Source organism: Amphiura filiformis, chromosome 18 (genome assembly GCF_039555335.1).
Source record: "Amphiura filiformis chromosome 18, Afil_fr2py, whole genome shotgun sequence".
In the NCBI taxonomy this organism is placed as follows: Eukaryota; Metazoa; Echinodermata; class Ophiuroidea; order Amphilepidida; family Amphiuridae; genus Amphiura; species Amphiura filiformis.
This window is the reverse complement of record NC_092645.1, coordinates 26905395-26932633: the sequence shown is the minus strand read 5'-3', so window position 1 is coordinate 26932633 and position 27239 is coordinate 26905395. Positions and strand designations below refer to the sequence as shown.

At 37.6% G+C, this 27239-nt stretch overlaps 1 protein-coding gene across 1 annotated transcript; it reads right to left on the bottom strand.

The window, feature by feature from the left end:
* Positions 1-6385: 6385 nt before the first annotated feature.
* Positions 6386-26088, bottom strand: LOC140139058 (uncharacterized). Its single transcript, XM_072160840.1, is given in 6 exon segments — positions 6386-8748; positions 12728-13147; positions 13150-13735; positions 13830-14783; positions 16600-16750; positions 26022-26088. Coding segments are annotated over 5 exon segments (2661 nt in total). The 5' UTR covers positions 16681-16750; positions 26022-26088; the 3' UTR covers positions 6386-8128.
* Positions 26089-27239: the final 1151 nt, after the last annotated feature.

The window sequence follows — 27239 nt, the reverse complement described above, 5'->3', positions numbered from 1 at the left end:
TTTCCCTGGACTTTTATTGGATGTATTGAAATACAGTAGGTATCACCATTTAACTTTGTAAAATCAACATAAACGGACTGTTACAGTAGTGCTAGTTATACCCTTACTGTGGACAAAATGCCTAATCCTTCCTGGGAAAATATGCATGAGGTGTCACTGGAGATGGAACAGATAACATGTGACGTGTCATGTCAAAAGGAGACACATTTGCGCAGGTTATCAATTTTGAGGTTGGTTTTAACATATCTTAAATATAGATATATTTTGCTCCACAATGCCGTTTTCCCGAATGAAATCGGACATTCCCAAGCGAAGATATGGATTTCGAAAGTTATGGTATTATGAAATTGGAAATTGAGATAACAGCCTTTAAAAATATTATTGACAATGTTGAGAGTAGGTGTTACCTTGAAAAATGTCTCAAAAAATACAAGATGCCAGTTACATTCCAGCCTGAAACTATCAGACAATATTTTAAACATTAATAACATCGCAAATTCGCAACAAACCCAAATTGTGAAAAATCACCCCTGGGCAGAAATCCGGCTATTTCTCCATTTATGATCCTGCCCAAAAGGGTCTCATTTTGACATGACACGTCACATATAACAATATAAAATTTCGCCACAGCAATGTTTTCATTTGTATCACTGCGGCATAATTTTGAAAATATTCTTGAACTCAGCAAGTTTCTGAATATCTTTGGGGCTTTACAATTTTAAATATATAAAGGTGGGTTAGGTGGGTAGTCCAATGCGATTCCTATTTATATTTTTCATACAAATTTTCTACCTTACACAGTGTGGCATATATATCAAGGGTTTGAGCAATTAAGACAGCCCTATCTGCAATAGCTGACAGGTGACATATAGAATGCAGAAATCATCCAAATGTCTATGGGGCAGCTATTGCAGATACGGCCTTCTGGTCCTAAGGGACCGTTCACAAACAACTGTTGGGCGGGGGGCATGATGCAAAAAGGGGGCCCTGAAAAAAATAACCAAAATTTGAGTTTATATGCTTTTCTATGGGGTTGACCCATAATTTTCATGTCAAAAAAGGGGGCCCTGAAATTTTTGAGGTCTGTATAGGGGGGCCCCGAATTTTTTTTTGCATCAGGCCCTCCCCCTACAAGTGTTTGTGAACGGTCCCTAAACCCTTGATATATATCACCAAAACAATCTGAATCCAAGTTGTGACTAATTGACTCGTTGGTTTTGATATTAGAAGCAAAAGCATGTATCACAATGGTCCATAGAACAGTATAGGTGGTACCTGAAGGATGAGGCTATCACTATATTGTTCATATCAGTCCAAGTGTCCATCTACATGTAAAGGAACCAAATCTCAGACCCAAAATTTTCCTGTGGTTATAAGAAAATATTATAAGTTTTCTTTGGATGTCAAAATTTCACCCACTTTAAAACCAGCATTGTATTGCAAAATCTACATATTAACATATAATTTTTCTGATCTGGAAGATCACAAGGGAATCTTAAATTATCATATTCTGTTTATATATTAATTTTGTCAAGTTTACAAGTTACCACAAATTAGAATGGTTCAATTTGTAATCTATGGTCAGTATGCCTTCCTGGTGGCCGTAATTTAGATCTTGTTTTTTATTCCGTCTCATGATGATATGTATATAAAAGTACAATATCAAAAAGGAAATAATGCAAGGAATTCAACTAGCATCTAATAGATTCCTGCAAAAATAGGCAGTTTTTAGGAAAATTACAAAATTCTTTTTTCACTTTACTTCCTCGAGGAGGGCATACGGACTATACCAGAAGAGGCAATATTCGATATAATTCAGTCTTAATTTTCGACACCATTTGCTTTATGGTTGTGGGCGACATGAAATCTTACCCTTCCCATAATCCTTTGCAACATGATACATCACCTCATTTCATCAAATAGCCTTGATCAAGGCTTCCTTCTTACTTTTTCTCTATTCATGCTCTTCATAGGACCCATGTATAATCAGTGGTAGAAGTAGGCCTATCATATACTGGACTCTCTAAAATTTTTAGTCAGGTCAGCTGGCAACATGAGCTAGGGAGGAAGTGTGCCTTGTGAGGTGGGCGTGGTGGGCATTTTGCTTAATACTACCCCTGCAGTGCACAGTATGCCTGGAGTCAAGTAAGATAAGTCCACTATCTGGCCTCAACAATTCAAATGTCAAATAAATTTGTACAAAGTTATGATGGTAAATAATTATTTGGAAAGAATAACTTTTGAAACAGAAATTTTTAGAAGATGTGGCAAAGCTTCCATGAATTTTACATTCATTAACTATGGACGCTAAAGGACTTGAAGCAAGTCTATTCATCAAATGACATCCCCAGTAATTTGTATTGAGAATAGACTGGCTAAACATAAGTGGATAGTCAAGACATAAACATATTTTGCAAGATCTGGATGTGCTCTGTTCATTTGAGGTACATTTTGTCACTATCGAGCCATGTTGCACTAGACAACAAATCAGTACAAAAAGTTGCGAAAGGAGAAATGCATTGTGGGAAGTGTAGGATATCTTCTCTAAGTCAAAATGATTGAGTACGACAGTAACCATGGTAACCTTGTACTCTTGGTGCACAAAGCAAATGAAGAGTTCAGACGCGTATACCGATATCCATTTTCTAAATCTGAAATACAGGCAAAAAACTGGTCAAATATTTAAAAAAAATATAAGAAAATATGTGGTAATTTTAATCATTGTTTCAAAAATATATACAGGTTGTCAATATAGGGCAGATGTTGTGGGCCTTAAAAAAAATATAAGAAAATATTTGGTAATTTTAATCATTGTTTCAAAAATATATACAGGTTGTCAATATAGGGCAGATGTTGTGGGCCTTAATTAAAAAAGTTTGAAAATGTTGTCGATCTGTTTTTGCATCTGAACTCTTTTTCATTCATTTGATAATATTCAATATGGGCAAACCCTGATCAGAGCAAGCACTCATACAGGACAATTCAAGAACCTTACATTTGAACAAATTAAAGAGAGCTCAATTGATATAACACCTCAAAAATACAGGTTACTCAAAACTCAACCACAGGGCCTTCAGAAATTTATTTAATGGGAGTGATTTTTGAGTATAAAGCTATTCTGGGTATGAAGATAAAAGAATGCAAGGACATAAAACTGCGGAACCTCGTTAAACAACAATATGTTTACACACAATAACATACAAAAAAAAACCTTGATAACCCTTAGCCCTCCTGATTTTCTTTCATTTTGTCACAGAGGCACTTTTTCTTTCATTTTTTGTCAGGGGGAGGGCACTATGCCCCCCACTGGCTATGCTAATGCCTTTGTAGTCCTACATTATATTGACTTGATAACACTATTCTGTTAAGTGTTGATACACCCCAGTAACTAGAAACAAAATTAAAATCAAAGGCCCAAGAATTTGAGTTCATGTGGTTCCGATAGTACTCCAGGATCTTGAAATAATACAATTGGTTTCATAGACTACAGTCCATTTGGCTTCCTCTATGCAGTGATGTCAGTGCTGGCTCCAGTGGGCACATGACTCGATCACAAGCATTGACTCAAGGAACTGGGATGTTTACACATGATCAAAAGTGGTGCATACACGCATGAAGTAACTGTGACAAAGTACTGATGTCACTGTCTCGAAGAAACCAAAATGGACTATAGACCTATTTCTACTCAAACCTTTAGATCTTTAGATCTCATTCTGCAATCAGCCCTCGAATTCAGGATCTGAAGGGGCACAGCGACTTTTTTTAGGGCAAGTTGATAATTGCCTAGAATTTTCAATGAAAAGGCAAGGCAGCACAGCAGTTTGTAATATTTCAAGAGGGCATCATGGCAACTGTTGAAAATTTGAGAAGGGCACCAAGGCAATTTATCAAAAGTGAAGAAAACACACACAAACATAGATGATTTTATAATGAAGGGGCAGAGCTGGGGCACCGACAGCAACTTCATTAGAGGGCACGGCAAGTGACTGCCTTGGGTAAAGGACATAATTTAGAGGGCATTACGGCACTGAGGTTGGACACCCACGGCAAAATGCCATGGGTGCCGTGGGTTAATTCGAGGGCTGTCTGCAATACTCCAGGATCACTATTAGAAATTGATTCAACAGGGAGTGATTGTGCTCCTGGAGCAAAAAAAACCTAAAATTAAAGTTGACAGAAACACTGCTAAAATACAGGGAAATGGGTGCTCAAGGAGCAATAATACTGTAAATTGATTTCATGTAGAACATACATGTACCTAATATGGCTATAATGCTCTTGGACTTGGGAGCAAAAAAACTGGACCTATGTGCAGGAGGAACGCTACATGTTTACAATTTCTTAATTTGTGATATGCATTTATTTATTATTATCACATTTAACACTTGTACACATGTATCGCTTATAAGTGTGTAAATAAACAATTTCAATACATTAATTTATTTATTACTTTTTGCAGGGGGCCAGCCCTTCATTTAGTGCACGGGCAGCAGGCACACATGTCACGTGAATGGACAATGCTCATTTGACCAGTCTCTATTATAATCAATTTATAATATGATCATAATTACAATTTGAAACGACTTTCTTGATATATAATTTCAAAAGATCAAAATGTTATCAAATGCATTAATGTGATGCAGCACATCAAAAGGGGAGACTTTGCAGGTGAAGTCCATTTTGAGTTCAGGATTTCTGCTTTGAAAGCATTTTGCAAAATGACACCTCATTTGCTCAAATTAATCAAGGCTATCATATTTCATAGTAAGTGAAAAGTCATCCCAAATTGTCTAATTTAACTGCTTGCAAAACATTATGCCACAAAGTCAACCGTTTTGATGTGCTACATAACAGATAAGGAAAGTTCCAAAGTTCTATACAACACTCTGTTGACAAAATTGACCTATAGTGATCGTCAGCCTTTTGTCATCTTGTTGGTAAATCGATAGAATTGCATTCCCCTTTAAGGGATCTAAAATGAGCGTTTATTGCGTTTCGACAGTATTTTTTGTGGGACATGAGAGAACCTCAGACCTATCGAATTGCATTCTGAATACGAAGCATGTCTTTCTGATATCAAATAATTTTCATTTTTTGAAAATCACAATACGGTATAATACAAATTTTATGACAAATTATAAAAATTTGATATTTTTCAAATTTTTCATATATTACAGTCTTCGAAGTAAATTATATAAATCTAATGATATATTCTTAAAGTGAATGTAGCAGGGAGGAAAAGCCGACGGTCAATTGAAAATTTTGACCTTTCATATTGAAGATATGGATTTTTTTCCCAAAAAGACCAAATTTTTTTTAAAAAAAAAAAAAAAAAAATCCATATCTTCAATACGAAGGTCAAAATTTTCAATTGATCGTCGGCTTTTCATCCCACCTACATACACTTTAAGTATAAATCATCAGATTTATAAAGTTTACTTCAAGTACTGTTAAATATCAAAAATATCAATTTTTAATGATTTGCCATAAAATGTGTACCAAATTGCGAATTTCAAAAAATCAAAATTATTTGATATCAGAATGACATTCTTCGTATTCAGAATGCAATTCGATATGTCTGATGTGCCCTAATGTCCCAAAATAAATACTGTCTAAACGTTCATACCCCATCCCTTAAGGCCACTACAGACTCCGAGTATACAACATATAATATTTGATGTAACATATCTACAAAAATACCGGTATTTAATCTATTCCCATAATCCCATTCTATTCTTTAGTCATTAATTTCTAACGAATGTTTGATGACATAAAATCAATAATAATATGTTACGGAGAATATCTGGTAGAAATATATTACTGATTCGTTAGAACTAAAAACATTACTGGAAATAGAATAGAGGAATAGATTAAATAACGTAGATATGTTACATCGAATATTCGACATCGATGGGTGCGAATCTATGTAATCTTCTCAAGGTTATAGCATGATTTTGTTTAATACTTGAAAGTATAATTATATTGATTTATACCCACAAGGTGGCTAAGAATGACATCACACCATTTTGACAAACATCTCTTATATTAAGAATTCTTGAACACTGAAAGCTCCTGTAATCTTATTGGTTCTACCGGTGTGATATAACACGATATCATACACTTTAGCGTGTGTGTGTCGACGCGATCATCGTACACGCTATTTGAAGCAATTGGAGGTGCATAGCAACAACGGGACTGATCAATTATGAGCGCTAGGTAATTCCTTGTAAGGCAAAAAAAAAAAAAAGGTTTGTCTCAAAGCTCACAAGAAATTTAAAACAAATGCGAAATCGTTTGTTTTTTTTTTTTTTTATTCCGACTTTTTTTCATGGTATTTTGAGAAAAAAGTCGGGAAAAAATAAAAAAAAAAAAAAAAAATTCCGCATTTGTTTTTTGTCAAATCGTGGGATTTACAAACGCGCGCGAAAGCTTTGAGACGAACCTTTTTTTTTTTGGCCTAAAATGTAGGATTTAATTTGATTAAAATTTGGTATACTTATGTTTTTGAATTGAAGTGTAACAATGAGAATAAAGGTATGTTTTTAGCTGATGTCGTGCATCATTATTTTTGGCGTAAAACAACTCTCTGCTTCGCTTTGTTGTTTTACTTAAAATAATGATGTCGCCTGTGACAGCTAGTGTTACATGAGATGATAGATGCACGACATCAGCTAAAAACAATACCTTTATTTTCTAAATTGAAAATAGACAATTGCATTATTATATATCACTATGAATATACAGTCCATTGTTTCTAATTGAAACATTGGGATAACCTGAAAATGGCAACTTTCAACTCTTCCAGTTGAAAACCATACTCCCCCTATGGAAGACATGATCTTTATCTCCCACAGAGGGGTCGTAGATTTCAAATGGAGTCATCCATTCAGGTAACTCCATTTGAAATTCACACTCCCTGTGTGGAAGATTAAGGTCATGTCTTCCATAGGGGGTGTATGGATTCCAACTGGAATAGCCCATTTTCTGAGATGACATTGGATTCTCATCAGTCAGCAATGTCTCAAATTTAAGGATAAGCAATGCGTTTTTTCAAGTCAAGTCAATTTTTGCCAATGGTGTTGTGGAAAATTCCCTTTTCCATAATTTTCCATAATGTAGATCCCATGCATGATGAAGTTCTGGAATATGTCTACCATAAACTCTTAAAGCACTTTCTAAATACTACCGTACATGAAAATGTAATGTAGTATGACACAATAAGGCAAAACGAGCTGTTTGTTAAAACATCAATTTTGATGGATGAAGAAACAAACAAGTAACTCTCTTTTTTTTATATCATTGCTTCAAGTGCAGTATACTCTTTATTTCAGTTACCAGAAGTTTTGTTGTCAAATAAGTATGCTAGAGGGAAAAAATCAAAATTGATGTTGTGTAAACAACTTGTTTTGCTTGATCTAGGTAATTGGTTATTCAGAAGGCTCATCATTTTCTCATGCACTGTATACTTACCTACTAAATTTTCCAAGAATTGAGCAGCTATTTTCCTTAGAATTATTTCATAATTATAACTTGAGTACTTTGACTGCGCAGTGCCAGAAGTGGGTAAATGCAATAGCTGCCATGTGTTGCTGCCATGTGTAGATGAGTACAATATACGGTGTGAAAATTGCCAAATGTTCACAAAGAAGCCATTGCATTTACCTACTTCTGGCACTGAGCAGTCAACTTCTATGAGAGTCTGCAATATTGGAAATTTGCAAAAACCTTTACAAAAGTATTCCGAGACTACATGTACACATGTATGTCATCAATGCGCACATCGTTACTGCGCAGTTCACATGCACAGTGACGAGATCTGATCATTAAAAAAAACACAAGGGCATACTTTGCAGAGGATTTTGAGAATTCCCGAAAAGGTGAAATTGTGTTCTTCTGATGAGTAAAACATCTACACTTTTGTCAATGGTTTCAATAATGCATATTCATCATAGATGAAAACATAGTTGCCGGACCAGGAGTTTGCACATTTTGCATAGCTACCGTAACCGGAACATGTATACCCTGTGCCGTGACAGGAATACCGGCTAACATTCCTTCCGGAATATTCACAACGGTTCCATGCGTAAGCGCTGCTGCATGCGCCATTGTAAAAGTACTCCGCTATGCGTCACCGTGACCGGCTGTACGCGCTGGAAGCAGGAAGCCCTGATGTCGAATTGCTCGATGTTGGGTGTGTCGTGGGAATCATGTGACTTGCATAAATGTCGCTTTGAACTACATTGCGAGCTTCCGCGAGAGCATCTGTGATTACTGAACCGATGATCTTTTCTCGTTGAGTGTACATTAATGTAGTCGGTCTCTTGTTGTAAATATGCTGAACTTGAACTGCAACCTGCGGAGGAAATTGAACCTCGGTGGTAGCACCACCATCTTCGATCGATTCTGCAGCCCTCTCTTCTTCGTCCTGTTGGTGGCGCTGTGTGACCAAATCTTCGGCTGCGATTGTTAGCGTGACTGGTTGCATTGCATGTACAGGGAGATGTTGGTGGGCTATGGGTGGAACAGCCACTGATGAGGCTGTCGATGTTGCACCGCCTCGACTTGCAGCCGCGACGGCAGCCACTTGTGCGGCTAGGAGAGCGTTTGCGCGAGGTGGTCTACCTCGTCCTTTTATCATTGGTTTAGCTGGCATACCGATGATACCATGTTGGCGTTTCCGGTGCTTATACAGATTGCTACTGGTGGTAGTTGCATAGTCACAAATATCACACTTCTTCTCTTTTTCCCTGTGAAATAAAATGGGGAAAAGCAGTCAGTAAACATTGTACATTGTATGCCTCGATTTGAAAAAAGAGACCTACTTATGAACATCTTCTGATGCAAGGCTATTCCAGTTGAGACATTGTGCAATTCTAGTTAAAATGGGTAAAACTAGGCAAATTTGTCCGGGATGGCAGGGGTTTTAAAAACACCAATGTTATTTTGCCTCACTTCATATGGAGGGTTTGGGGGTTCAGCTGTGTTAAAAAACAAATTACATTTACAGGGCTTCATCAACTTTTTGATTTGTACCCATTTGGTATTTAAAAGTGAAAGAGTGTTAAAACTACAGTAATACAGTATTGCCTTTCGCAATCCTTTTCCCTCCTCTGTCCCCTCCCTCTCTGGTGGAGGATCGCCTCATGATATGTACGTGGGAGTGGATGATATAAAAATACCTGTAGGCCTACAGTGCCTTTTGTGATCCATGCATAAAGGAAGGTTTTATTTCAAACTCTAATGGTGACCCGCATGTCAAATTGCTAGAATTGTACATTAAACACAACTAAACAGACACAATGCAATTTGCAGGCAGCTGCTTAATCAGCGCCAATATTGCAACATTGAAACAAACAACTATACAAACATCCAATCCAACCCAACCCCATCCCCCAGTAGGCAATGAGGATAAAGTGCCTTGCCCAAGGACACAACACGTTGGCACAAGCGGGGCTCGAACTCACAACCTATGTATTATGAGTCGGGCGCCTTACCCACTCGGCCACACGTGCTCCCATGCCTTTGATCAAAGTCACAATTATATAACCACAAAATACATACATATACAATGTACATAAGATGTAAGGCTTGTAATCTCTGGGACCAAGTTTTGTTTCCCCACCTCTTCCATCCCTCTCTGATGGAAGGGTGGTGTCTTTCAGGTGGGAGTGCATGATTATCAATATGCACAACACCTGAACCTTTTGTGATCCTTCATGTATGCCTTGGATCATGACTCAAACTCACAATAACCAAATTTGTAAGGCTTGTTGATCTAAGACAGAGTTTGGTTCCTTTTCCTTCACCCCCCTCCCTTTCTGGTGGAAAGATGGTCTTTTCATGGTAGGAGTGGATGATTATGTACAACACCTGTACATGTATGTTACCTTTCGTGATCCTTCATGTATGCCTTGGACTGTGCCTCAAACTCACAACCAAATGTGACACGATCAAGGGAAATGAATCGGATGTCACTAATATTGATTTTGATATATTGGCAAAGAAAGTGTGAAAATTCTTTTGTTTTATACTGTTTTTAGCGATTGATAAATTGACGTAACTTCGCAAAGAAAAGTCCTATCATTTTCGACCAGGGTCGACATTGTGACTCATTCCCCTTGATCATGTCACAAATTTATAAGGCCTGTAATCTAGGACAGAGTTTGTTTCCCTTCCCTCTCCCTCCCTTTCTGGCTGAAAGGTGGTATTTTCTAGGTGGGAGTGGATGATTATATGTACAATACCTGTATGTTGCCTTTCGTGATCCTTCATGTATGCCTTGGATCATGACTCAAACTCACAATAACCACATTTGTGAGGCTTGTGATCGAATCCGAGTTTGGTCCATCTAAGGCATAAAATGAATGAGGAAGGAGACATGAAAACATTTGAGAGTTGAAAACAATCAAACATCTGCTTATAGGTTTACAACTTTACAACAAAAGATTTGTTCTGTCCTTAACACTTCTTGCAGAGTTCCCAGCACTTCAGAAAAAGAAATTCACTGGCCAAGTTTTACCTGGTAATTTCAAAAATTCCATGAGAAATAATTAATCCTCTTTACCCATGTTGTATCAGGGTGTGGACTGTTTCAAACGATCTACTTAGAGACGGAGAAGGGAGAATTATTTCCAAAAGAAATATGAACTCATTTTATAGTCATTTTAGTTGTATGCCAAAATGAAAAAAATAATTGCGCTCTTGTGCCACTCAATATGTCTGTATTTTCCCTGATTTTGACTGTTTTTCTCAAATTCCCTGCGTTATCTTAATTTTCTTTGAGTGGCTGGGAACCCTGCTTGGTTTAGATATTGATACCTTTAGGTCATCAAGAAAAATGCATTTCGCTTCATATCACTTGCCGAAATTTAACAGATTTGATTTAAGATGTGAATTTGCTTTTAAGTTTTTCACTAGTAGTAATATAAGTCTTAAACAATTGATCTGTGTGAAGGACAGCATTTTGCTTACCAGATAGAGTTTTCTGAGAAAAGAATCAGATGCTCTTTTTATATGTCAAACAAAATGAGCAGCAAATTAATTTTGTTTCAAACTGTAACTAGTTTGTGTTTCACTTTCTCTATTATGGAAGCATATTATCATGAATTAAAAAAAACCACTTCTACCAACAAAGATAATAAGACATTAATTTATCAAAATGTGCAACTTATGCAAGGCTATTCAAAGGATCATGAAAGGCAACACAGATGTACCTGTACATATAATAAGAAAGTATCATCAACAACATAAATGGCAAAGTTAATATACACATATGAGTGACTTTTAACAAAAATGGGATGTGCGGACAGCAGTTCGAAACTAGGGGTTTTCAGTGAGAGGCTAGACACCAAAAAATGGGTCATTCAGTGAGAAGGCCCAAAAAAGGGTGTCTTCCCGTGAGACTGGGGATTGTGGGGAAAATCTTATCAAAAAAGGGGGTCATTCAGTGAGCCTGGGAAAAATTTTGGATCAAAATATAAAAGTTGACCCAAAATTTTCAAAATGTTTCAAATATTTGAAATTTTTTGAAAAATTACTATTAAAAACAGGGTCATTTCCCCAAAAAGATTTTGAAAAAAGGGGGCCTTTTGATGACAGGAAAACGAAAAAGGGGGTCATTGGAGTTCAGTAAAACAGACAAAAGGGGGTGGGTGAGAGGGAGTTGAAAAATTGGGGTCAATGTGGCAGCACATCCCCGTCACCCATTTTTAGTGAGTGCCCTCCCCACCCCCGTACTAAAAACTAGTGGAAATGTGTACATATATGTACAAACATTGCTGAAATGAATGCTGTAAAAGTGAAAATGTTGCGCAACAATAATTAATATTCATGCTTTTCACACTCAACACAGCTAACGCGAAATTAAATATAAATGAGGGAACATGTTCTTTCATTAAATTTAATATAGCATCGATACAATTTTAGTTATTATGCGTCCCCCTCCCCCTGATTATTGTTGGACCATGTTGGGGTAAAGTAACAGCTGTACATTATAGAATACCACCAGATAGAACATAAGAGATATAAACCTGCCTGCCCGCTGACGGTGACCCACGGCAGAACCAACAGTTTAACCGAGTTCTAATGTTACAAACAATAGAAGCCGGACCGACTGCCAGTTAGGCATGTTCATCTTGGCCAGAAACATATCGCCAGAAACATTTATCGCGACAAACAATAATGACAATAATGTGGGCAGCTTTAAAACCCTTTATTAAACCATTTTTCCCTTACAAAATGTGAACAAAAGTTTTTTCATGAGCCGTTCTTTATATCAAGTTTTGCCCAAAATAGGTATATTGGTATCCAAGTTTAAAAGCCTCATTGCATACACATATGCACATAATCTGCGGTTTAAAAGCTGCCACGGCTGCTGATCTGCAATGTTTAAGACATGCAAATTTTGCAGACCATTCACTTAACTTCTGTGGCAAATTTCATATTTTTGAAGACACAGTTTATCAAAATATCCCTGACTGTCAAGTGTCATACCATTATCGTGATCGCGATAATGACAATTTAACGCGATAAACAATATTCACATTATCCTGAATATGCGTACTGCCAGTTGGGTTAAAATTAAAAGTCCTCCCTAACACCAATTTGTGTGATTTCTTCTGAAACAACTAATACAACTAATATGTTTCTTCTCTTTACAACACAGCCGCTTATGGAGATTAAAAAAGACATGATTTAAAAAAAAATGCCAAAAAATGTACAAAATTACCTGTATGTTGCCTCACATGATCCTTTAAGCTTGCCTTGGATCTGGACTCAAATCCACAGTACTCACATTTAAAGGGCTTATGTTCCGGATGTTTCTTCATGTGCGCACGCAGATTGTACGCAAATGGAAATGCCGCTGGACACAATGTGCACTGGAATGGCATTGGTCTTGGAAGGTGCTTGCGAGATGCATGCGCCTGGCATTCTTTCTCGCTAAAGAATTTCTTTCCGCAGAAAGTGCACAGCACCCTACGGAGTTTGAGATGTTTCCGCTTCATGTGGAGATTAAGTGTATCATGTCGTGTGCAACGGTATGCGCAGAGTTCGCACTGGTACGGTTTGACCTCCACGTGGATCTTACGATGCATGCGCAGGTTTATTGCACGCTTGAATGATTTGTCGCACTCCTCGCATAGCCAGGGCGTGCGTTGCCAGAATTGGTTTGTGCATCGCTCAGACGCCCCTTTTCGCTAAAAACTGCACCGCAGATATCGCACTCCCAGGGTTTCTCCCCCGTGTGTGTTTTAAGATGTCGTATCAAATGATGATGTGTCCCGCGGATAATCTTCCCGCAATGTTCGCACTCGAGATCTTTCATTTTTGATTTTTTAGCAGGTTTTTCTTTTTTATGTTCTTTTATTTGGTGAGATTTAAGAAGTCCTTTAAACTTGGCTGTGAAATCACATTCAGAACACTTGTATCTGTCTAACGGTACTCTCACTTTGGGTTTCAATGACGTTTTCGACCCACCAATCCTGGATGGTACAACTGGCTTTGGTCTTGGGTGCGCTCTTCTTCTGTGACCGCGCATTTGTCGTTGAAACTTGCAGGTGTAGCTACACTGCATGCACCTGTACCGATCGTTTGCAACTCGCGATACGTACTTATACTGCGGGGCGATTATATTATGTGCTTCGTGTTTGTGCCTCGCTAGATCCTTTTTAAATTTGCACTTGAATTCTTTGCACACATTACAGGTGTATCTGTCGCCTGGTGCAGAATCACCGAGGGTTTATGCTTCGGGTGCCGGCATACCTTCGACTAGGCTATTCTCATTATCACTCTGTCCATCATCGCCGCCACTTCTTCTATCTTAATCTCCACCTCGTGAACGCCTCTTTCATGTGACTACTCAAGTCACCTTTGGTGGAACAATCAAAATCACAATTGGCACATTTGTAACGGTTCTTTACCACTGCTACGGGTTTTGCTGCTTTCTTTTTAGTTTTTAAACCTTTCAGTTTTGAGCGTGTCAAAGGTCGACGGCCTCTTTTACCACCAGAAGCCTCGCTGACTGTATCCAACGTGCGATTACTGACTGGTGGCTCGTAATCTTCATCTGCTACATCCATTCCCTCATCTTCGGTGGTCTCTTCCTCTATCTCTTCGGGCTCTTCAACCTGTTCCCGCACAGGGATGTGTGCCTTCCTTTTCGCAGCACCCCGACCTCTTGGTCTTCCTCGCAACGATGTCTTCGGCGCATCCACTGGCATTGGCGACATCTGCGTCCCCATGTCTACCATCAAAGCATCAACAAACTTAGATGCTGATGATAATGTGGCTATATCACTTGCTACATTTCCGTCATTTGAAATGGACACTTCGATCATGCTATCATCAGTCTTATCAATTTGTTCATTGCTCCCAACTGAAGCATGAGTAGTTTCCACAGTACTTTCCTCATAATTATCTTTGATGTGATCACTCTGTGTGGAACAGTCTACCTGTGTCACAGGTTCCCCAGCGGATGCATTGCCTGTTTCTTCAGTCCCCATTTCTATCTTCTTCTGTCCCTCATCATCAACATCAATTGCCACTTCATTTGTTTCCAACGGTCCTACAGGAATATCCACCATTTCTGTGTTTGCGTCCAGTGGCACCTCGGGAATATCAACCATTCCTGTATTTGTTCCCAGTGGTCCCACAGGAATATCCACCATTACTGTATCGTCCGTGTTAGTTTGATCGACTGCTTCTGCTGCACTGGTGTCGTTTGTAGAAGTTGCAGTGTTGTCCCCAGTCTGATTGCCCTCCTTCTTGTGCTCCATGGCATGCACCTGAAATGAAGCATTTTATTGAATACCAGTAAGACTAAACCAACAAATTGGGTACGATTACCGAATACAATGTAGGGTGTAACTTACTAGACTTGAGTCCAGTCCTGGTTTACAGAATTTAGAGTTAGGGGTTATGGTTGGGGTAGGGTAGTCTTGTAATAAGACTAGTCGAGTTGCACCCTATTCGCAATCGCTCCAAAAATTGTTGTCTCATTTGCAGTTTCAAAAACGAATGTTGGATGAGGTTTTTTTAAAGATTATTTTTAAATGGGCTATTCCAGTTAAAATCCATACACCCAGCGTTTGAAATAGGGCCGGTCAGCCGGCCATTGGTCTATAACTTTTTGGCCTGGCCGGTAACTTTTCTTACTGGCATCTATAGTTGCAGGTCCGGCTGGCCTGTAACTTTTTGAGGCATATTTCAAACATTGCATACACCCCCTATGGAAGACAGGGAGTGTGACAGTGAATTTTCACATGGAGTTACCAGATTGAGGGACTCCATTTGAAAACTACACCCCCTGTGTGGGAGAATATGGTCATGTGTTCCATAGGGGGTGTAATGGATTTCAACTTGATTGAGTCCAATGTGCATGTACATGTAACTTTTAAAGGTTAACTGCAAGTTTTATACCTCCTATTTGTTGCCCACCACCAAATCATTCTTATCAAGTTTTGAGTTAACCCCCTGGACACTACTGTTCATCTAACAGCATTTCTGATTGCTTTTAAAAATAACTAGAATTACTCATTTCAATTGCCAATAATGACTAGGCGTAAATTTAAACTATTTATACTCAAACTTGTATTTGCAGAGAGAGGACCTTATTAATGCCCTCCTTGATTGGTTCAAAATTGGACACAATATTCATTTTATAGCTAGCCAATCGGCAGGTAGTGCTCATGGGTTAAATTGCTGTATATGGGTGATTTGGATTCTAGGAGCGCAAGTATGTACGGTGGTTCATAGTACAGTTCAAGACTGGCAGAACTTGATTTTTTTTTATCCCTAAAAATTAGTGCTGTATTTCCCTGGAAAGGGGAGTAGTCTTATTAAATGTGGGTGAATTAGTAATTAATATGGGTGCATGACTACATTGTGTACTACTGTAGTACATATGTATTGTACGCATTAGTCATGCACCCATTTTAATTACTAATTCACCCACATTAATAGTTACTGAAAGCATATGACATGTCAGGAAAGTAGCCCCTGAAATCCCAAAAATTATGGGGGCAATTTTTTTCTTTCAAAAGTAACACTCAAAATAAGAAAATATTTTAGGAATGGTCCAATGCATTTTGCTTTTTTAAATTTTAAGATCAATACATTTAAATGTCTGAAGAGCAGAAGTCTGAATTTAATTTACAGATGTTGCCAATTAATTGTAGAATTTTTTTTCCCCAAGTCAATATCCCTGCAAATCTCCACTGCTGCGGATTGAACCCAAGACCTCATGGACTAAAGGCAACAAAGTTTACTCTAACCATTTGGCCACACTCCACGCGCTACGCGTGCTCGGCTTCGCAATAATTTGCCACCTGGCATAGAAATTGGCCTAGCTACAACCCTGATGGTAAGGAAAGGAAAGACCAAAATCTCATTGGGGGGAGGAGTAACAAATCATTGACAATTATTTTTAAATTTTAATAAACCCTGTGGCATAGCCCAATCGATTGCAAAATTTATAAAATCACAATTGGAAAATTGCCAAAAATGGCTTGTGCCCCCCCATCTGACCTGGTGCCACCCCCCATAATGGTTGGTGCCTCCACCCATGGATGCTAGGCCACTGTAATAACCTGTATTACCAACCTTAATCTCCATGATACTCTTGGTTGTGTAGGTGCACTTATTGCATGAGAAGGAGAAATCCAAATCGGCTAGGTCATCCATCTTGAAGGGTTTGCGTTGTCGAGTTCCCGGGATAGAGTTGCACAGCTATATTCACACTAAATCAAGAAATCTGTAGGAATAAACATGGCAAATTATTAAATATTAAGCGAGAGAATGTGTTCCTCTCTTTTAATTGTTTCACAATTAACATCATGAAATCTATAGGCTTAAGGGGAATAACACCTCAATTTCTTGCAAATTTATACTTGTACATATATGTTCATCACCTCATGTCATGAACTTATAAAATATATCTACATACAAACTGTTTTTAAACCATTTTAGTAAGCCATTTTAGCCCTATATATTTTTTGTTTACTGTAACCTAGTAACTGAGATGTGTGTTTCATAACAAACCATAATTTATTCTATTGAACATGTCCAAGTAGAATACATGAATAGAATACATTAAATCCTTTGTTATACTATCTATAGAAATGTACTCACTGATTATAACACTGAATAAATTAAATACGCCTAATCTCTTCCACATATACAATTTAATACTACACCATGTATGTATCTTGTATAATGTGTTGTTAGGAAAAGAGATTAAAAAAGGCTATAAGGTCATCAAAGGTCAGGTTATAGTCAATTGGTTCAGGTCAAATTCAGGCATCCATTTTGAATACATGTGATAGTCTGTGATATCATACATGTCATAATGAGGCATCAATTTTGATATTTTGTCTGTTACTGGATATATAATGGAAATTTGTGAGGTGGATATACTAAAATACCTTGGGATGTAAATGGTGAGTACAATTTAGATTGCCTAGTTGAGATGGATTGGGCAAATAAATATAGTTACCAAAATCACAAAAATGAAGCTTACGGAAAACTACCTAATATGGTGGTATAGATGACAAAAATACAATCTTTTTCAACATTGCTGTAGTGTGGTTGTGGTAACCTGTTACCTATGGCTTAATTAAGTTTCAGTGAAATAGTGTCGCAAGTTCAAAATACAAAATATAGCTCAACATTGAAAATAGAAGCATTTTAACCGGTTCGTTTTTTGATAGTTGTGGAGCACGAAGTTCATGAAGTCATAAAAGAAATCAGGGACCACTTATTCCCATTTTACATATCAACATTATTTTCCTAATGTGTTAGCAACACATATATCCAAAATTTTAATGAAATCCGTTGATAGTAAGCTTTCCAAAATGAAGTGAATTTAAAACATCAGTGATGTACCACTTTTTGGCTTATACCTTTAGAAGTATGTACGCGTCATTGATACTGATGCCACTAATTGAACGAGAAGATTTGCCCCTTCATTTTGCATACCACTTTGTCCAATTTCTTTTTCTCATTTCTTCACAAAATGCAAAAAAATGCAAAGTGTAGTACCCCCTTAATTGTGAATCTTGTGAAATCAATTTAGAGAGGTTTGCCTTAAGGGAGGTGTTATGCGCGAACCGTGGTTTGGATTCCAGAGGGAGGGTGCCTGTAAGAGGCACAGCCATCAGAAAATGAATAACTGAGATCGCGCGCCAAATAAACTTACTGCAGTAACTTTCCAAGTCTTTAAAAAAAATAGGCATAGGTGGGAATCGAACCCGGGACCTTCCGGTTCTGATTCAACAGATAGTATCACTTAAGCCAACTTCCTATCTGCAATAAAACCTGTGATATTAATTCTTGATCTAATGTTTAACGGAAAAATCAATACTAATGTACGATGTCATTCAAACTCTAATAGAAGTCCCACAACTAAAGTAGCAATCGATAAATCTGCTCACTCAATCATCAAATAATCAATCGAAAAATAAATAAATAAATAAATAAATAAATAAATAAATAAATAAATAAATGTGTCCGTTCTCTCGAGCCCCAAAACGTCATTAAATAAATAAATGAAACAAACAAACAAACAAACAAACAAACAAATAAATAAATAAATAAATAAATAAATTAATGTGTCCGTTCTCTCGAGCCCCAAAACATCATTAAATAAATATAATATAAATATAAATAAATAAGTAAGTAAGTAAGTAAGTAAGTAAGTAAGTAAGTAAGTAAGTAAGTAAGTAAGTAAGTAAGTAAGTAAGTAAGTAAGTAAGTAAGTAAGTAAGTAAGTAAATAAATAAATAAATAATACAAAAAGAAATTATAAATTAGTTTTTTTAGGACCTACGCTGGAAAAATAAATCAGCGCATAAGAAAAAGAAACAGACGCTTCGGATTTGAACAAGCGACACTGAGAACAGCAACTAAGAAACCACAATGCCTTTGACCACTCGGCCATAGAAGCACACAGTCTTCTCCATGTCAAAAAATATATATTAACCTTTAACGTTGCGCAATATTGGCACATGACACGGGCACATGTCTGTGGGTAAAGATACTGCATGATAGAAAGGCGTGCAAAGGATCTATCCCTGAAGTTAATGGTCATTGACATGTAACCAATTTTTTGTATACCAGCTACACTCAACCTATACAAAGAAGTATATTATTAGGCGTTGACGCAATCATGAATGCGGGAAGTATAAAACCATAGTCGCCACTCGTGCACTTGTTTGAGTCCACAGGTATTCCGGAAATAGCATTCAACCCCGAATTCAGAGGTCGTTACATATGTACATGCAAATACAAACTAATTATATCATGAAAAAACCCACCAAGAGGACTACGATACTTATTCAGAGCCAATCTACATTCTGTTATTTACAAAAGCCGACGGTCAAAGTAAAATTATAAAAGGAGCAAGACCAGATATCAACGTTAAATCACGGTAAGCCTAAAATCGCATCGAAAACGCACAAATGCAGTCACAAAATTTATAATATTACTAAATCACCACAACGAATTGTAACGTAGGTATGCAGAAAAGAGTTGTATTAGCAATAACAAAGTATGTGCAAAAGATTTGTCTTTGGCATGTCGCTTTTTGAAATATTGTTAAAATATGAAATTTTGGAAAAACGCCCCAAAATTTAAAACAAACACGAACCTTCCAAAATAAATATATATATTAGCACTCGGCGGCCCAGTCACTACCTGTTGCTGTGATTTGGGGTAACTCGTTGCTTCCCTTCTCCAGATACCTGTACTTCAAGGTCGCTCATACCCCAGCCCTTAAAGGTCCTCACGTATATAATTAGGTCATTCCATGTCAATTCAACCAATGCATGGCTCCAGCACTAACAGGGTCTCAACATTTCTTTTAATTTCACTTAAGAGCCAGTCTCCCTATGTACATGAATAAGGGGGGTTGTGATACAACTAAAAAATAATTTTGGTACATATTAGCACCAACAACTCACTGTAAAACTTACTTAAGGTGGCTGTGTACTCTCAGACATGCATGTAGTAAAAGTGCAATAACTTTGTAATTATTCGCGCAAGACATATAAAAGTATACATTTTTATGACGGCAAGACATCAATAAATCTTAATATAAATACAGATTTGGGGTAAAAACAACAATTATGAAGAAAATCACAAAAAGTGAGTTTTTGGCAATATTTGTTAGGTACATCATAACAAAAAACACTCTTTCCAAAATATTTTATTTTGTTTTTAGCTCAATCTTGAGGCTCCTTTCCAAAAACGGTTTTTTTATTTTTTTGATATTGGCCTTATTTTTTGAGATATTGACCATATAAGGCATCAAATTGAACTTTTTAAAATTCACAAACGCCTATTTGCACAAAATGATGCCTAAAATCGGAAATAGACCAAAATATAAAAAAATGAGAAAACCGTTTCTTGAGTCGATCATGCTTTTTACGATGATCATAATTGCTCACCTATAGATGCTGTATTTATTGAGTTATCGTGTACCTAAAACGTCATTTTACCGAGAAAATGAACATTGAAATAATGGCCGTTGAAGTTTAAAGTGGTCACATTTTGCACTTTCATTGAATCTCACAGGAGAATGCGGCCGTTTTTATTTTTCTACCTTACATTACATAAACATCGGGTAAATCCACGGCCCCTTGAGAAGTTTGAGCGAAATCCATTCATAACTTGATATTTAAATCGGGGAAATAACTTGAAAAACCCACATTTTATCAGCTAAAACGGAGCCATTTGACCACTAGGTTTTTGTGCTTCCGTGGTGTTTCCATAAGATGCGCCCGCGCATGGAGATAAGCGTCGGCGTATGTGTAGCGATTTGTAGCGTTAACAAATTGCGCGCGATACATAACGCGATGAGTTGTTGCGCGCGTGTACCCTGCTGGTACAACAAAGATTTTCTTTCCTTTTCAATTTCAAACACGAGTGGAATAGTGAAATAAAATCCTTAAAATATTGCAGTTGGAGTTTACAAATCTGGATTTTCATTCCTTGTATTTATAAAAAACATAACAAAGTACAAACATATCAAAAAAACTCAATTTTGCGAAAGAAACAATGTCTCGAGTACACAGCTACCTTAAGTAAATTAATGAAACTCCAAAAGTGGGCTATAAGAACGATAGCAAACAGTCACTACAGAGAACATACAGGACCGTTGTTTGCAAACTATAACATCTTAACTATCGAAGATATGTACACACTAGATTTGGGTACATTCATGTACAAGTATTCTATTAATGAACTCCCTCTTATATTTAATAATTATTTTTCCAAACGCTCTGATGTACATAACTACAAGACAAGACATGTAAACGACTTGAATTTGACTAAAAACAAAAAGTTTTTTCTGATCATAATTGCACTAAAGGCCCCATCCTTTGAATTCACTAGGTATTTTTGTGAAAAACTCCAGATCTATTAAACATTTCCGTTATCAATTAAAAGAAATGTTAATCTCAAAATATACTTAATATATTATCTTTAAGCTCCGTCCTTGTCTTGTCTTTTGGTTAGTGATTCCTTTTTATGTGATGTTTGATTGATTTTTTGTATAAATGTTATTTGTAACTTTATAATTTCTAGGGGGAGGCGATATATCTGGCCTTATTGGCCTTCCAGCCTCTTCCTCCATAATGTGTTGTTTTCTGTAAATTTTCAATTTGATTGTTTTTGTGAATGTCAGTTTTTATGGAAATAAAATGAATGAATGAATGAATGAATGTAAAATATGAGCGTGCACAGCGCCCTCGTTCAGCTTAAAAAAATTCTTGAAATTTCAGCCTCTCTGAGCCTTACTTGCAAATGGTAAACTTTGGAACCTGTGCATAACATCGTGCGCCATCATCATCCCAACCTGCATTTTGCATTTTTTTAAAGTACCAAATGGTTACATTACAAAAACCAAGAAAAAAAAATTGGGATCTTGATGGCGCACAAAATCAGCCAATCCCAGATGATGGTGGATGCGATATCGCTATTTTTGACGTCGCCATTGGATTAACACATAATCATGAAATCTTCACAAACAATTCTAAATTTGTTATGTGGTGTCAAAGCAAAATTATCTTACTCTAAAACCGTTGGGGTTCTGCAAAGTACCCCACTGCAAGTATGTTAATTGTCCATTTATAATCGCTAACCGTGTATTGTGAATGGGGCTGTCAGCCCTGTATCTTCGCCAGCCTCGACGTCCGTGTTATGTGTCCTATGCCGCCTGCCAATCCAATGATTTGATGAAAAGCGCCTCGTGCAAACTTCAAAGCATCATAACGGGCTGCGCCATCAAGATCCCAAGTCCGAACAAGTTTGAAATTAAAGCTACCTCCATGGCAAGTTTCATTTTTCAGCAAAAATTTTTTGGGATTTCGTTGGCGCACCGAGTTAAGTAAAAGGTCAAAATTTCCTATTTTCGCACATTTTTGCACGCCTATATTATCGCGCGCCAACGTCACCTGACTCTGCGAATAGCATTTCATCAAAGAAGAGGTAATTCTCTGCAAGAACTGAAAAAATTAGCTTGGGATCTCTTGATCTTCATATTTTCTGATTTTTGAAAATGGACTTTGGAGGTCAATTTGACCTCTTTTTCCGGATTCCCACTCGAACAATGACGCGCAGCACAATGTGGGCTTTTTACTGCATCACAAAAAGATGCGCCAACAAGATCCCAATTTTATTTTTCATCATCTAGCTTCTTTGGCGACCAGTAGACAAAAAACAAGCAACAGCTAATTGGGATCATGCGGGCGCACTAATATAAAAGAGGTCAAAGGTCAAATGTTGGACCAACATCCCAGTCAATTCACTTTAAATAACGTATGGGTAAAGTCAAAAATAATGGCACCGTTTGGTTGTTGATGTCTGCTGTTCAAATGAAAAAGACCAGCAAAGAAATTCATCTTTCAAAAAGTGTGTTATGATAGGCTCTTTAACCACAGCAATTTGTAGTGTCATAGCTGTCATGTAAAAAATAATTTTCTTCCCCGTAGGAGAGATTGGGGTTAGTTGGAACGCAGGGTAAGTTGAAACATTGTATTTTTTCTGACACAAAAAATTAATTTGGTAAAATACTGGCACCTAGTAATAGGTATTAGTAAGGGTCATCCACCAAATTAGCAACAGCACTGATGCCCCACCAGTGTTGGCTTGGGAAAGGAACAGTGTTCTTAATTAACCGGTTAAATTATAAACGGTGGTTAATTAACCGGTAAGATTGGTTAATTATGGTTGGAAAATATATAAATCCGAGCTCTGAATTCAATATGCCATCATACTGAAGAACATTGTGCAAGTATTTAACATGAGCAATGAAGTGTTCTTGTCCACCTTTAGCTTTAAAACATTCCATTTTAAAATTAAAAAAATATTTTTATAAACTTATGTCAATTCAACATGTTTAAAAAAATTTAACACTCATTGACACAGATGCACAATGACACTGTAAGTCTGTGACTCGCATACATTGTTAATTTTATCAACTTTTTATTTATTGATTGAAGCGATCCTGGGCAAAAATGGTAAAATCTGCTCACTCTGCTGTAGATTTTTGGGTACTTTGTACAACAGGACTGAACAGGTGGTAGATAGGGGAGGGAGGCATGGGCATTCTGCCTGCCATAAGTATACCTGGATGTACTATGGTTTTGAGGTACTTCAGCAATTTCGGTATATGGCCAATTCCATGCCAAAAGTGCCTTTGTAACGTCCGTAACAAAATTTTGGAACATTATTGCTCAAAACAGGAGCATTTATTTCAAACTTGCTAATCATGCCTCCATAGATTGATGTCACACCTACTTCAACTTCAAGATAGTAAAGAAAAAAATCTGAGGAAGCACCTTGACAGTTTTTTTCATCATGAAAAACGTTACGGACGTTACATTTGAGATAAAATGTAACGTCCGTAACACGAAATCAAGAGTGTAGGACGATACAGGAGTATTAATTTCAAACTTGCTTTTCATGTTTACATAGAATGGAGTCAGGGCTTGCTCAATGTAGTTAACAGAAAAAAATTAAACACAGAACTGAATGGAGATTTAAGGATATGTACCATCCGTCAAAAAGGCAGGCACTTTCGCGTAACGTCCGTAACGCTCATTTCTAATTTCTGTAGCTAATTAACTAAGAAAGCCAAAACAAAATTGCTTCATAATAATGAACATTAGAGTGTGTACTAGTAGCATACTAAGAAATAAAGTGTTATCCTAACAGCAAACATGTGTGCTATTCACTTAAAAGTTGCAAGTTGCATGTATCTGTAACGTCCGTGAACGGTGGAATTGGCCATATGGGTAAGGACAGGGAAAATGTGCCGAAATTTGCACATTTTGGGTCATGTCAATTTGTAAGCGCTTCTTTAGAATTGGCCATTGCTCATTAAAATGAGGCTAGTATAAGTGTGCTAGCTCTTTCATAAAAAATATTGTAAGGAACACTTGACGTTTTGACTTTTTAAAACCTACATTTTGGTCAAAAAATGTGCTTGGATAGGTAGTTTTCAACTGATTTACCACCTGCTATAACATTGGATTGCTTATCTGTTGACTTAGTGGGGAACAGTGTTTTTCGGGGGAACTGTTAGCTTTCATTGATTCTGATTGGATGTACATGTATAGAGAAAGTCAGCATCCAAAAGTTTGTGTGGCACATCCCCGTACAATTTTTTTCAAAGTTCCCCCCCCCCCCCCCACGGATTTGTACATGTGCTCATAGACTATGAGTATGATATAGTCTGTATAATATGGTCTATGATGTGCTGCATGACACTCTAGGACTAGAGAGCAAGAAGAAGAATAATATTTTAATATTTCTAGTGAACACAAAGTGATATTAAAACTTAAAAAAGCGTCAAACTCAAATAATTCAAAATTCATAATTACCGGTAACCTATTTTACCACCGGTTAAATAGGATGCGGTTAATTAACCGGTAAGATTGAGGTTAATTAACCGACTAAGAACACTGGGGTCAACTTGCCTAGAAATGGTCAAATTTTGGCAAGAAATATCTCTGAGTAATCCTATAAGTCCCTGGTCCCATATCACATCGCTATTTTCTGAAGTTTGGTTGGTACCCACCAGCGTACGTCATGCATGTGACGTGACACAGCTAAAATAATCGACCGGGAATCGGGGATCGTAAAACGTCAACAAATTTCAAAACACAGAAAGCAGTAAACTTTAATAATGCCATGGCGAGCGGTCCGAATTTTGAGCCATACAAGTGCAAGTTTACGTGGTGACTATGTCACTACCAAACTTCAGGTGACATGAACCAAATTTAGAATTTAGTCCCCCCCCCCCAGTCATGCCAGTCCCAGAAGGGTAACCTCCAGAATCCAGATATAGCATGATGGGAATATTTGAATTTGGTCTCCCCACCCCACGCCCCCCGGGCTCGGGGAAATTCCCCATCCCAAACCCCCCTGGTCATATCATGTGCATACGTAAGTATGCATACTACAACCCTCAACCGCGACCGTCAACTCGATTGAGTTCCCGCAAGGGCCCGCAACCCGGGCCGACGGGGTCCAGCAATCTCAAAACGGGAAGTCGGAAACGCTGCCACGAAATTGGGCGTTACCAAAAACAACATTTTTCTTTCCGCCTTTAGTTTTCCTCATACAAAAAAAGTAGACAAGACACGATATTTATGTGGCTAATTCGTTGCTACGAGCTCCGGGAATTACCCAACAATCAAGCGTGTCCTTTTCATAAAAAAGAATTGAAATAAATAAATTCACAGCTTCACATAAACACGCAACATGTCATTTTCTTCCACGGGCCGCTATTTGCATATCACGACCGCTGCTTGTTGGCGTTGCACGTTGTGGCAAAACCAAAATAATGAAACATTTTTAAGAAAATACTTTGTCCACCACACGGCTAAATTTCCACCCCAAAATGCAACATATGTCAACTATCATCCTAACATCACCACCTTAAAAGTGTATGTAGGTAGTTAAAACCAGAAAAGCCGAGATATACAGGGTTATTTAAAGGATAAATTACGTGAAAATCTCACCTTTTTGCCCGACCGAGAACAGACCATTATTCTGGGTAAGCCGCCATGATACTGTACAACATTGAACGCACGAGGGCGTTTTGCACTTTGTGTGTGTGCAGGCGGTGAGCGGCATGGATCTGAATCTGGATTGATAATCAGCACCACCTCCTCTGGAGGATCAAGCTAATCAGGGGTTTATAGGGTCAGCTGTTTAGCCCGGCTGTTTAGATACGCTGGATTAAATGTTCTTTAAGCCTTTCTTTAAAGGATGGTGTAGAAGGTGCCTCGATGACCGAGGGGGACAGGGCATTCCAGTCGATAAGAGTTCTTACCTACTTCAGTTCTTATGAGTTGAGATGTAGTAGGCCTATATCTTGCAGAATGTAAGCGAGTGCTCTTAGTTGGAGTCAGCCGTTTATCCGCAGCAGTTACATGTATAGATCACCCTTTCTGATTTTATAAAAAATGGTGAGTCTAGCAGCTTCTCTTCTGTTTTGAAGAGATTGCCATTCTAGTTCTTGAAGCATAGATGTTACGCTGCTGTACTACAAACAAAACGGGCTGCAGAGCGCTGTACAGCTCTGTACTTTTTCAAGTTTAGTAATATTTTTCTGTGTGTGCGGATCCCAGATGGATGCTGCATATTCTAAATTAGGTCTCACAATAGATTGATATGCTAGGATTTTTGTTTAATTAGGTGCTGCGTTGTTTCCTGAGTAAAGACTGATTTGAAATAGTTCGATTAAACACATTTGCTTTCCTCAGCGGATCTGAAACGATGTTGCCACCTGATTTTAATGGGCTAACACCGCATCTGTCTGTCCGGAGATTTTTGACATATTTGAAGAAGGCTTTTTGCTATGGCATCCTGATGAAGATTTCCGCGAGGTGGGAGTTCTGAGCTTCACGAAGAGCTTTGTTGTATTGTTTTCTGTAATCACGAAATTTCTTCAATAGTCTGTCATTGCCAGTCTTTGTTGCTTTATTATAAAGTCTCTGTTGTTTATTCCTCATTCTGTACACACTAAAAACTATACGGGGTTATATTTTCCGTGGTCATTTTGAATTGACCACGTTTGGGGTTGTTTTGACCCTTCAAGGGGGTTGTACTGTTTTAATTTGACCACATTCACGAGGTCATTTTAGCCACGACGAACGTGGTCAAAAACTTAGTGGTCATTTTGCCGATACCGTCGCGCATTGATATCAGTTTCAATCTTCCGCTTTGAAAATCTC